General features: G+C 39.3%; 1 protein-coding gene across 1 annotated transcript; it reads left to right on the top strand.

The window, feature by feature from the left end:
• The first annotated feature begins 2,851 nt into the window (after positions 1-2,851).
• Positions 2,852-12,876, top strand: LOC100136999 (MADS-box transcription factor 25). The gene is made up of 8 exons (XM_044585998.1): positions 2,852-3,186; positions 3,303-3,384; positions 10,590-10,651; positions 11,311-11,410; positions 11,494-11,535; positions 11,667-11,750; positions 12,302-12,468; positions 12,562-12,876. Exons 1-7 carry the CDS (start codon positions 3,005-3,007, stop codon positions 12,440-12,442), a joined length of 693 nt encoding a protein of 230 aa, XP_044441933.1. The 5' UTR covers positions 2,852-3,004; the 3' UTR covers positions 12,443-12,468; positions 12,562-12,876.
• Positions 12,877-13,740: the final 864 nt, after the last annotated feature.

Here is a 13,740-nt window from a genome sequence, read left to right as displayed (position 1 = left end):
AGAAAAATGTCTTTTTTTCTAGTTTTGGAAAGGGGGAGTCAGGAAATTATAGAAGGAAATAGACATGTTTCAAGAACATCATCAGTACACGTTCTTAATTATGTTCCTTCCAATGCTATCTATCTAGTTTAAATAAGTTAGAGTAAAGACAGGAAAGTCCACTCAAGTAATCACATTATTGTTAGGAAGCTAATGGAGGAGAGATTATCAAACTTAGGAGTCATAGACTTATGTTTAATGGAAAATCAACTGGAGAAGAGCTTACACTGTATTAGAGAAAAGAAGGTAGCTGACCTCCCTCAGTTTGTTCTTATTTCTGCTAATCATTGTACCAACTTCCATAATCACGGCGCTAACATTTTCTATAAGAATGATAATAACTATGTGTCTCCTGATACCCGTTTTATGAACAAAGTTTCTCCAAATATATTCTACAACTGAACGAGAAGGTTCAGCAATATTTCTATCACTCTGTGTGCAATTTTACTTAGTTTCCCATTATCGTGTAAAGTTTACATAATACATATTTGAAAATGTTATATTACATACGTGATAAATCAATGAAGTGACCAAAACTGACTGACTTGGAATTACATACATATTTCATCAAGATAATATTTCATCAAGATAATATTCGACTCTCCGGGGAAATAAAGCTTATCCATGAACAAAACTTGGAATTAAAGAACAAGGTAACTCTTTTTTTACTGTGCTGTCAAAAAAAACTGACTGACTTGACTATGTACCAAGGCCTTTTGGGAGTTTGAGATTAATGGTGCTGCTTGACATTGTTTTCAGCTTTTTATATTGAATGGCTCTACTAAGGGTGCAACATGGTAGTTGACTTAACAGTTTCATAAAGATGCAAAATCCGGGAGTTGAACTTTTTTGTAGTTGTATCATCTTGTTGCGGTGCAAATGATCAATAAAATGACGCTGATACAGGATTTTCATTTGCAAATGCATGAGATGTATTCGGTATTGATTTGTCATATATATGTGCACTTAAGTTGTTACACCAGGCTTTCAACTATCATGGAAAATCGACCACTGCTGCCTCCTGTAGGAGTTTAGGCCGTGTCCTCGTGTGTCAGTCCAAGTGTGGCTAATCATCCTCTAGAATATGACTCCTGCATATAATTGTCTTAATCATATACTGCTAGCTTGATCAAAATGTTTTCACCATGTATGTGAAGAACTTGAAGTAATTTTCAAGTGCTAATGTAACTGAGATGGGAAAAGAAAGATGGTTTAATTAATAATTTAACTGGAGAAGCAAGAAAGCAGCAGGGAGAATCAGTGCCTCCAGCTTTGTCCAGTCATCCCAAAACACTTGAAGTACATACAGCTGAGCTGATGCAAGAGCAAAAAGAAAGAATCAAACCAGATCAGATCAGAGTGGTTGCATCATTAAGGACTACAAACTAAAGATCAAGTGGTGCCATACTGCCATGACTCAGAGCACCAAATCTGGAAGGAAATCATCTTTACTCGGATCTAATTCATTACTGGCTCCAATCGAGGTCGAAACGCCGTCACTCACGTGGACTGCACATTTTTGCATCGTGCTCTGTGGCCACTTTACTTACTAACCTTAAAACTGTCCTTTTTTGGATGAGCCAAGTGGACAGCTAGCTAGCTGGTACATATGTGTGCTCATGAATCTAGAAACCTTAAACAACATGGTACTACTACCTAACGCTTTATAACTTGGATGTTACCAATAGCACCCAAATGCCAATGTTCCTGGCGCACCCACCTCAATAAGTATGGCTATAGTTATTATATCCGTCAAAAATGACAACCAACAAGGTTTCCCCAAGTGTGAAATACAAACTTAAACATATAATACTGTAGTCACCATATGCAAGAAATGAATTTAAAAAGAAACTGAAATTCAGGTATTTTTCCGCACATAAAGGTTTCGCCGACGTGGCCAACTCGTACGAAAGACGCAACCGGGTCTATTGGTTGTGGTGGATCTACGACTTCTTAATCCGTAAGATTTGGCATCTTACACGTAAGAGCATCAGATGCGCGATATTGGCATAAAAAATCGTACCTCTATTGTTGAGAAAAAGTCATGCCATTTGTCGCCTTCTACATCGACCGTGTTAATACGCAATTGGACAACTATACGAAGATATAGGTACACGCTTATGAAGAAAGTGTATTACCCACATGTTACATGGTAACATGACGAGATACAATTGGATGGCTCCACCAAGATATGAGCCCACAATTTTCAATAAATTAAGTGCCACTTACAAATCACGTCGTAATGTGTCGAGATACACCCACATATTACAAGATAGGAGCGCACCATTTCCAGGAACGAGGTATGACCACACGGTTTTGAAGAAAGTGACAAACCAGAAACCACTTGCCTCTGAACGAAATGGAGCAGGTCTTACCACTCCAACCTCAGTTAGAAACAAATCTACAACTTTGAATAGGTAGCTAACACAACGCTAGTCTGTTTCAACGGTTCGAAGAAAAAGCGTCTGGCTTGGTAGCTGACGCCATATTCTATGGCAATGGCATGTCCAAAGCCCATAGGCTATCCTCGTACAAAAAATTTAAACTATGAACAGTCGCAACAATATATATATTAGGGATGTCCTTGTCGCAACCACCGAGGAAAATAGTATGTAGTGGGCCATTCATTAACCTAATTTACAATTAAAATAGTATTGAGCAGTTGTTTAAGCGTAGCTAGTGTTGTCAGCACATGGCCATCTCGATCCCTTTTCGTTTGTAGACCATTACAAGCAAACCCAACAATACAAAGATAGCTAGCTGGATCAGAAACAATAGCAGCTGGGGGGGGGGGGGGGGGGGGAGCTTCAACTAGCTAGATTAGATTTCACCCAGATAGTGGAGAAGAAACAATTAGCAGCCTCTAGCTTAGCTCCATTTCCATCGGTTGTTAATTACTTTCCTCAATCGGCCGGCCAGCCGGCAGGAGAAAGATCTAGAGAAGAAGAAGAAGAAGAAGAAGAGGATGGGGAGGGGGAAGATTGCGATTGAGAGGATCGACAACACAACGAACCGTCAGGTGACCTTCTCCAAGCGGCGTGGAGGGCTGATGAAGAAGGCCCGGGAGCTTGCCATCCTTTGTGACGCCGATCTCGCACTCATCGTCTTCTCTAGCACGGGTCGCCTCTATGACTTCGCGAGCTCCAGGTCTGTTAGTTAAACAATTTGTTCCCGCACCCTCCCAATACTCTACTGATCAGTTACTTAATTTCATCCTCTCATAGTTTGGATGTGTTTCTATTTTATTTTTCTGCCTTCATCAGTGGAATGGAGGCAATACTAGAGCGGTACCAGGAGGCAAAAGAGGAGCACTGCGGAGTGTTGAATCCAACATCTGAGGCAAAGGTATGTAAGTATGTATGCATAGTAGCTTTTCCACGCCACATATATATTTACCGAAGGAAAGAGAACGGTGAAACGAATAGCAAACAAGCTTGGATGACGATCTAGCAATATGATCTCTGATGGTCCGCCTTTGAGTGGAATTTTGTCTTATATTTCGTAATGCTTCAAACTATGAAATAAAGATGACAGCATGTATGATTGATGCAGAAACATAACCCAGAGGTATTCCTCTCCCTTTGTTAAAAAAAATAGCAATCAAGCTAGCTAGATGTGCATATAGCTCATTTCCATGAACTAATTAACTGAAGTGGTTAATCATTCAGTTGAACGGTTCTAAATTCCACGCAAAAATAAAAAAGTTGAACGGTTCTAAACAGATTTTCGCCATGGTGGTGAAGGAGGTAAATAGTCTCATGGGTGAAAGAGAGTCTTTGTTTGCTCATATTTCTAGGGAGCAAAATAAAATTAGCCGTGTTTTTTTTTCAAACCATGCAGGAGAGCTGCATGTATTATATTAAAGAAAGAGGGATAAACAACACGATCAATCCAAAACAACTCAGAAAAAAATAGAAAGAGGGAAAAATTAGCCATGTTCTTGCAAACTTTGGTTGTCAGGAGGATCACGCTGCTGTTTGGATCCAATCTAGACAGGACAATATCCTTAAGTGTAGTAATGAACTTCTTTGCTCTTCAGTACCCTTTTTACCACCGTAAAAAATAAAAGCAAACCACCAAGTCCAAACAACAAGTGCAAGTGTCAGAAGAAAATAATAATAACTCCTACCTATTAGTAATTGTCGTACATTAGTGTCTCCTCACGGAAATAAATATCTAATCACAAAATTTAACGCCAAACGAATTAGGGAATCACAATTGTTATTGATTAATTAGTAGGTTAGAGCATCTACATCTGGGCTAATATGAGCCGCTATATGTCACGGAGGCGCGTTTGGAAGCGTACGTGGAAAGGACAAATACACCCCCTATATGTTCTCCCGTGCAACCACATCCCCACTTCTAAAACCTCAAATGCATGCAATGACATGCACATCCATCATTTGACCATACAAGTACACGTAACAATGAATTTAACACACAAATAAAATTTATTTGGAGAGCAGAATACATGGTTCAATTATAAATTATCCAGAGTGCATAATTTAAATGTAAAATTACATGATTTCCATTGTGGAATCACATATGCTCCGCAAGGTCATTCGGTTGTTGCACATGTATCTATTGATTACAAAGTTTGTCGATGCATTTTTAGAAAGTTCACAACATGCTCTGCATCTTGTTTCAAGAGGCAGACATGTACTCCACACGTTTGAAAATCTTGTGTGTGTGTGTGAGAGAGAGAGAGAGAGAGAGAGAGAGAGAGAGAGAAAGAGTAAGAGAGAGAGAGAGAGAGATAGATAGAGTGTGTGTATGTGCGTTGCCCCTTAGCCCTCATGCTCCACAATCATGTTATGCAAGACTACACAACACATCTCATCAACTGCCACAATGTCTTTGGTCGCACATCATTGCAACTCCACAAACAATACCCACTGAGCTTGGATCACTCCAAATGCCCTCTCCGCATCCTTCCTACCACCTTCTTGCATTTTTGCAAAGAGACGTCATTTTTTACCTTGGGACTTGGATATAGTCTTCACGAACGCCGCTCATCAGGTAATAAATGTTATCAACAAGGTAGTATTCCATTGTGTAGTTATGCCCGTTGATGGTGTAGTTGCAGCCCAGGGAACAACTATCTTGCCCTTTATCGAACCCTTGAAGTTCAAAACATGCTCCACTTGCCTCTCCATTTCTTCCTGGATGCTCATCATCAACATAATGTCAGCACCTTCGACGTCTAGATCCGATGAATCCGCAAAATCCGTGTAAATGAATTGATCAAGCTTCTTGTTCTCAAATTCATCATCCTGCTCATACATTGTTTGCCTACAAATGAGCAAAAGAATCAAAAAAATAGTTCAAACATTTTGTCGAACACAAAGATGGCGAGGTGTATGTCCGGAGGAGTAGGATGTAGCAGGATAGCGTCCAGGGTGCCAAGGACGGACGAGAGGCATTTGGGATCGATGGTGGCGGCGCCATGGGTCGGGGACAGCGGCCGAGCTAGTGATTGGGTAGCACAAACAAAGTAGGCGAGGAAGATGGCAGGTCGACAGAGGGTTGTGGATGATATGAAGAGATTTGGTATGGGTCCGCCTATCGGATCCGACATGGAGGACACGTTCGGGTGTCTTCGTATCTGCACAGTGGTGTTAAATAGCCCGAGCATATGGGAAGACTTGGGGGGGATTCTGCTTGGGTGGCGTCTTTGGGTCCAGCAGATGGTGTTCGTAATATCCGTCCGGACGTTTTTTTTGGGGGGGGGGGGGGGGGGGGGGTACGGTTGTAGATGCTCTTAGGTCTTACTGTCTTAGTCACGTGAGTGATGCACATTACACATGATGTTACTTTATCGCATGAATGATGCCAAAGGGCAAGTATGTCACATCTTTATATCTTCATTTAGGAATTCATGGCCATTACCGGAAATGCTCGGGTCGGAATTTATTATGGCTAGGTGGATGGGCCAAATGTGATATACAACTAATGATTGGGGTCTGGTAGAGTAGTTAATGCATATTATTGTTCAAAGAATTTCATATTATTGTTTGAGGATTTGGATCCTTAGGTAAAAAGCCGAAGGATTTCTTTGGGGAAAAAAATTCCATGCATTCAAACCTCTTTGTATAACTACTTTGTTTTATCAGTACCATCTGACACTCTTTGATCCAAATTCCTATGTTTTTCTAGTCATACAGGATTCAAGAGAAAAAAATATAATTCCGATCACGTGTTTTTCTCTTCTTTTCCTTGCATTTTGAGAATCATGCAAATCAAAGAGGACCTAAGGGCCTCTATGGCTCGGATTATAAAAATATTTGAACAGCAAAAGGACATCAAAATGGCTGTCATGTTATATTAATTCCTACATAAATTGAATACACGTCATACTATAATAGAGCATGTTTGGTCGTACCATAGTAAGAAAATGCAAAAAAAATATCTGAAAAGATTGTGAACATGGCATACTTGTCAAATAAATACAGAAATTCCATGAAGTTGCTCAATGGGAATTTCATTTTGACCTACATGGAGACAATATGAAACATTCTTATGGTTTTTAATCCTACAAACTAAAAAGTCCAATGAAATTCGTTTAAACAAGTGCCCTGAAAATGTTATCATATAGGAGGGGGTGGGGGTATTTAGAAAATTGTGGCTATCACATGACTATACAGATATCCATTGAGTCTTCTAAATAACTCCTCATGGCTATCACATGACTCCTCCATGGCCAGATGGCTTGTAACCCCATGCATGTTTTCTTGTCTCAAGTGTGACCAAGCTACCATAGATTATCTTATGCACGCCACTACAAATGATTCCTACAAATATCTATCTATAAATATTTTAGAAAAGTAATGACAACTAGAAAACCTCCAAAACATCTTGGTTGTAGCTAGATAGTCCAATGATGTCATTAGATTGTGCCACAGTTCTTCGTTTCTTCATTTCTAGAAATACACAGCTACAAAACCTCCAAAACATTTTGGTTGTAGCTAGATAGTACAATGATGTCATTAGATTGTGCCACATTTCTCCATTCTTCATTTCTAGAAACACACACACACACACACACATCCTACCACCCCGGGATAGTTACCCTCATGTCTCATATACTACCATGTGGTGATATATATACTACTTTATCATTCTAAGTATGTTCATATACTATATATAAGATACTTCAAAGCAAGTAAACCGAAAAGACTACATGTAAGTCCATAGTTTTTTATATTTTAAAAATACCTTCATATTTATACGTATAAACAATATCGAAATCTTCCCCATGTAGGTGTTCTTGGATAATGTTATCTTTTGTTAAACCACCTCCATCCTTAATTACATGCATATGGTCAACCTTATTACACCGTCTCATTACGAAAATATCAAGCTTTGTACTTGTTCTCAAAAGGACAGACAGACAAAAATAACATGGACCAACAAAGACTAGCATGCCAAAAAGACAACTCTAAACATTCATAAGCCAATCACTAGTCAACCGTCCAAAAATTAGACATAAACTGCCCACTAATTCACTCAGGCTTCTTTGGGCAAGCTCCATCGACTCTTTGTGCCGGACCTTCTGTAGTAACACATATGACTGCAACAAAATTGTAGATGAGAGTATCACCTACATACAAGAATAGGCCTTCTTTTTGTCAAACATGAAACCATTTTTGTATCATCAGATAGATCGGAACATCATTGTTCACCCACGACCAACATGAGAAATCTTAAGATTTATCATCTCCAGTTGGGATCAACTTCTAAGGGCTAGAGGGCATTACAAGGATCTGGATTGCATTGCCCACCAAGTGGTCGACCCAGTGCAATCAACCTATTTCATCATGGCTTGCACATAGAAGCCTCCACTAAGGACATATCTTCACCAAGCGGGTAATCTTAGAGCTCGTATAAACTCTTGATTCATTCACACATAGAACTTGATAGGATCGCAACTGACTCCTAACCATCTAGGATGCACTCACTATCCAAGAGTAACAAGCAAAGTAGATTCACTTGATAAGAACTCCTTGAATGATCTTTGATCAAAGCTTCTCCCAATAATCCAAAAGAACACTCTCTCATAAGGATATGAGTGTGGTTAAAGTGATGAACTTAAGGTGAGTAGGGATTCAAGAAGGGAGTTATTGGACTTGAAAGAATCAAGAAGTGAAAATGGAATCACCCAACACCTTTTCTCTTCTATTCTTGCCTTGGACCTCTCTTCATCTATGGAGCTTTCAACTTCCATAGTCAAGAGCCAAAAATATGCAAAATACTACAAAGTAGGGTGATATTAAAGGCCAAATACATAGCTCGCCATGCAACAAATGCTAGATAACAATAAAAAATGTTGAATGGTTTCTTGTTAATAACAACAACTAAAATGAGTGTCCCCTACCATATTCATTTAACTATGGTGCCCTTTGTTAGTATAACTTTTGGACCAAGAACTGAAGAAAATCTTTATCTCTAAAGGTAATTTAAGACTCAACAATTTTTAGACGTAAAATTGAACCTTTTATCTATTAAAGCCGAGCAAGTGCACGGGGCAAACTCCACAAGTGTGAAAATCCGATTTAAGCAACTCATGGTCCGTGGTTAGCCCTGGATGCACAATCTTAGGGAAAGTCTCATTCGAGTCTGCTAAATGTCGGCCAATGAAAACTCTACTAAGTTCCACATGTGGGTTCTCAGCTCCAATAATCACAGAAGCACTGGCATTCCTACGACGAACAATACTAAATATCCCATGGTTATAGCCGAAAGAAGCCTATCCATGATGTACCTATCCTCTCAAAATCAAATTGACTTACCATTCCCACACTAAATGCTTAAAATTTAACAGAAGTATCATTAACCTTCATGTGTCCCTTTCAAAAGTAGGAGTATGTTGATTTCACTTTAATCGCTGAGAGTTTTTTACCCCAAAATAGTTAGTACTATGTAAGAGAAACTACCACACTTTATCCTTGCTTATCAACTTCAAAAATGATTTTACTCATATCTCACATGTTTTTGACTTCTAGGTCATGAATCCCAAGGCTACATTCGTCGTTAGGGATACATAAAATATTCAACCATGCAAAATGGTACTTTTTCTTCTATTCCTTAGATTGTCAAATGAATTAAGACCGATAATAGTCTAGCCTCTCCCGAAACCTCCCACGATCTCCAAAAAAGATATCATAAGGGTGGGGAGACTCCTTATCACAAAATTAATCAAGACCAAGCACCCTCACCAGGAACGATTCTTGGACTTCCCAATACTAAGACACTCCTCAAAGTGGTCTTCGATGACCTTCCAATCTCATCGCAAATCTTGTGGCAATTTATTAGAGTACCAAGGTATTTAAAGGGGAAGAACACATCATGTAACCAAAAGGTTGCATATACTCAAGTCCATGCTCCTTGGCTTTTCCAAAATAATACAGCTCCCTCTTATGGAAGTTAATCTTAAACCGAAAGACCTACTCAAACATGCAAAGGATTAGCTACACATTGGCAGCTTTAGCCAAGTCAAGATCCATAAAAAGGATCGTGTCATCAGCTTTCCCCATGTAAGTATGTAATCCATTACACTCAATTGTTTCAAGGTACCACTACAGTAGAATGACTCTATACTGACCAACACTAAAACACAGTACTAATAGGTTTGATCGTCTATGAGTAAACAAATGCTAATGGGACCGGTGGTGACCATGACAAAACCCAAAAGAATTGAGCTATGCCAGTAGACCTTCATAGTAGGTCATCGTTGGCATGACCTGGTATCACTGTCTCCCCTAAACTCGCCTTACGTACTATCTCCTCACAGTCTCGATTACATCCTTCCGACCAATGGTGACAAGATCCCACAGCTCCTGCCTTGGATGGCGGGGAGGAGGCCCACCATTTATGTCGTGGGCGAGCACAATGGCATTCTGGAGGGGCAACACGGGGTGGGCACATTGGAGGGACGTTGCAAGGTAGGATAATAGTTGCGCAAAGCAGAGACAGGAGATGGCACTACACCCACAAGTTAGAGTGCGGAGGCAGGGGTGGATCAAGGAAGAAGGTGAAGAAGGGAGGGATTGGGGAGAAAGTGGGTCATGTGGGAGAAATCAAGGGATCAGTAAGAGAGAAGTTCAACTGTTGCATGAGATGGATGGAGGGTAGGGGGCGCAAAATAAGGGTTGGGGTTGGTGGTTTTATATGTGCTACAAGAACAACACATGCTTTGGGTTTTTCCATTAGGTCGATTTTCCCACTGACATGCCCTTAGTGTAAACTATTGACGGTGAGTTATATGCCACAAACGGCCCTTGCTTTTGGTCCATCACTGGTCTCGTCCATTACCTAAATAAATTTATCATTGACGGGCCACATATTTGCCATGGCCCATCAGTGGTGACCCTTTCAGTTGAATTTTCTACGCGTCCGCTTACGGATCACAAGGAGCCCATCAGTGGAAGAGGGGTCAATAGTGTGTCATTATATGTAGTAGTACAGTACGCAAGGAAGCACGGTCATGGGTCTCCTAATTAATTTGGTGTTCTTATAGTTAGTATCTTATTTCATTTCTATTTGTTGGGCAGTTATGGCAGAGGGAGGTTACAACCTTGAGGCGGCAAGTGCAGAACTTACACCACAATAATAGGTAATATTAATGTTCAAATAAAATTAGGTGATTTCTCCGCATGTTGTTGCGACAATTTCAAGATTAATTTTTGACGAATTATGTATGAACGAAATGACCTAAATCAAAACTATTATTTTCAGAAGTAATTGTGTGTGAACAAATAGTATGCATGTATGTTGGACCACTCGAGTTGCAACTATTAAATTGGGGCATGCATGTGCTGCAAAATGGTGTTAGTGGATGATGATGTGTCACATTTGGTGATGTGGAAGGCTGCATGTTAAGAGAATTGAAGTTAGTGGGGATCAATTATTTAGGTATATAGGATAGGATATAGGATGCCAATAATATAGCTATCCAGAAGTTTGAGTGGTTTCATGTGCAAATTGATTGAACGAAAAGAGTGTGCCATACTGCTATGCGTGCAAGATCTCTAACTTGAAGACTAGGCGGGTGAAATCCATGGATTTAGTAGCATCTTTTGTTGTAATGAATGGAGAAGCTAGATTTTTTTCGAAAAGGAGGAATACCCCCGCCTCTGCATCAATCGATGCATGCAGCCATATTATTAAATAAAAACGTAACAAGGTCATAAGGTCTAAAGAAGATCATAAACTGAGCAGTAGTCAAAAGCAATAGATAGGTACACTGTTAAACCATGTGACCTCTGATGTTAGGCAATTGTTGGGAGAGGAGCTATCTGGTACCACTGTTCGAGATCTGCAGTTTCTGGTGAACCAGGTTGAGATGAGCCTTCATTCCATAAGAAAGAGGAAGGTACCCTTTTATTTCACCTTCCGTTACCTTCTTTTTATTTTTTATTTCCTCATACATACTTTACTTATAATTGCTTTCTTTAGGAGCAAGTTATGGCTGCGGAGATCCACGAACTCAACCAAAAGGTTCACTACATCTTCTTCATGTTCTTGCTTCTACTGTTGCTGGTGTTGAAATAGCTCAGTTAGCGTTGATTCTCGTATATGCGTCTGTTATTAACAGCTGAGGTATGATGAGATGGAATTTGCTTCTGCAGGGATTGCTTGTTCAGAAGGAAAATATCGAACTTGACAAGAAGCTGAGTATTGCTCATGAGCAGAACATAGAGCTGCGGAAGCAGGTAAGAAGTGCCATGGATTCTCATGTACTAAACGAATGCTAGTAGATATAGCTAATATATCCTAGCTTGTCATCTGATAGCCCAGATATACTTAGAAATTAAAATAATTATTTATAAACCACATTTTATAACGTATGCATTAGCAAGTCATCGAAAGAATTAAAAGTTAAATTTGACTTGAAGTTCACATATAGATGATTAGTATATGATCTGAAAAAGAAGAGACAAATTTGACAGATCAGTATAGAACCCATACATATATTATTGGGTGGGTTTTATTCAATATTTCACATCCCAGATAGTGTATTAGCATGACTAACGCAGATTCAAGAAAAATAATTCTTTCCTAAAAAAGTCATAATGTGTTGACAAATTAGAAATGCGATGCACCCCTTTAATTTAAACAAAAATATGTGTTGGAATTGGTTGCAAATTATATAGCAGCTCTAGCTAATATAACATTGACCATATATATTAGCTTCAGTTTTTTTTTTTACTGCAAGGATAGAAGGAAGCTGGCAATTGACAAACTATTAATGTGTGTTAATTAGCTTTCCGCGGCCATGAAATCGAGTGAGCAGCAAGCCTGCGGAAGCAGCTCAAAAGCTGCTGCCGGATTATTGTTGTCTACTAGAGTACGTGAACCAAATATTGACCTTGAGTTGCGCCAGCAGGAGCATGAGGATGAATAACATCTACTATACGTCCACTGCATGCAGTAAGTACTGTAATCCATGTGCTCAATCGCATGCCAAACAAGTCGCAGCTAATTACATTTCTAACTTCATGTTTATTGTTTTGCATGAGACAGCGTCAAGCCGTTAACTGTATTTTCAGTGCATGCGTGACCGAACGAAGCTCTTTCGTGTGCAATTTGCACCTGGTATGTAGAAACAATCTTGAAGCACACACCTGCTTAGAGCCATATATATTTTTTGGTGTAATATATAGAAGCAGCAGACGTAGTATGTATGTGAGTCTAATTACTCGATATACACAAGGAGGCAAGAGAAGATCAAGTATATTATGAACGGACATGTTTCCCAAACTTAATCATGTTTTTGGTTACTTGTATATGTTGATCACAATTCAGAACCTAATTAATGAGCTTCTGTTTTTTGCGTGGGACCTAATTAATGAGTTGAATATGGAGCTACTAAGTTTTTGTTGCGAGTCAGATATCGGCCGTCTACAGATATTTGCACAACTTTGGAGGTCACGGTGTATTATGTGTTTAGGAATGGATGAGAGTATCCCCATTTCCATGCGTTTGAGATTATTAGCCACTAGCAGTATAGTCAATCCTACCCTATCATGTTCTCATAAGCCCTTCTTTTACTCCGATAGTATTCGGATAACAATTGATGCAAAGAAAATGGATACATTTTCATATTATGATGAAAAGGCAAGTGTAATAAATAGAGAATCCGATTGTGTCATGACTTATTGTTCCATTTCTACTCTATGAGATCTTACGGAATCTGTTCATGGATGACATGGTTGAGGTATGATCATAAAAAATATTCTCCTCCAGTGAACAAGGCTATCCTACGTAGGTAGGGGGGACTTGCGTGTTGACATGGTAAAAGACCCACCCTAACATGCGGCCATGTAGAGAAAATGGCTCATACATTTCCGTTATATTATGATACTTACATCCAATAATTATTTTGCAACTATACAATAAATCATATGTATTTTAGTTTTAGCTCTCATATTCATGTTCCACACAATCAAAATTCAAAAAATATATTGCAATACCCATAACAATGCACAGGGTATGATCCAGTTTGAGGAGTGATTGTGCCGATATACAATTGATCGATGCCCCAGATGGAATTAGCTGGCTTCATAATGCTAAAAGATTTTCAGTGAAGGTTCTTTTTAATCATGCTCTTACGTTGAATGGAGTAATTGGCTTGTCATGTTTTTTGGGGTTTTTTATTTGGTTGGTTCTAGAAGATAGTATTTTAACCAAGGGTGTGGTTAG

Source organism: Triticum aestivum, chromosome 7D, assembly GCF_018294505.1.
Source record: "Triticum aestivum cultivar Chinese Spring chromosome 7D, IWGSC CS RefSeq v2.1, whole genome shotgun sequence".
In the NCBI taxonomy this organism is placed as follows: domain Eukaryota; kingdom Viridiplantae; phylum Streptophyta; class Magnoliopsida; order Poales; family Poaceae; genus Triticum; species Triticum aestivum.
Note: the sequence above shows the minus strand (reverse complement) of the source record. Positions and strands in the feature narration are given on the sequence as shown.

Excerpts from the sequence above, each read along its gene's own strand:
- LOC100136999 (XM_044585998.1), top strand. The coding sequence starts at position 3,005 with ATGGGGAGGGGGAAGATTGCGATTGAGAGGATCGACAACACAACGAAC. Across the intron at positions 10,652-11,310 it reads AACTTACACCACAATAATAG|GCAATTGTTGGGAGAGGAGC; the intron begins GTAATATTAATG and ends CTCTGATGTTAG. Across the intron at positions 11,751-12,301 it reads ACATAGAGCTGCGGAAGCAG|CTTTCCGCGGCCATGAAATC; the intron begins GTAAGAAGTGCC and ends TGTGTTAATTAG.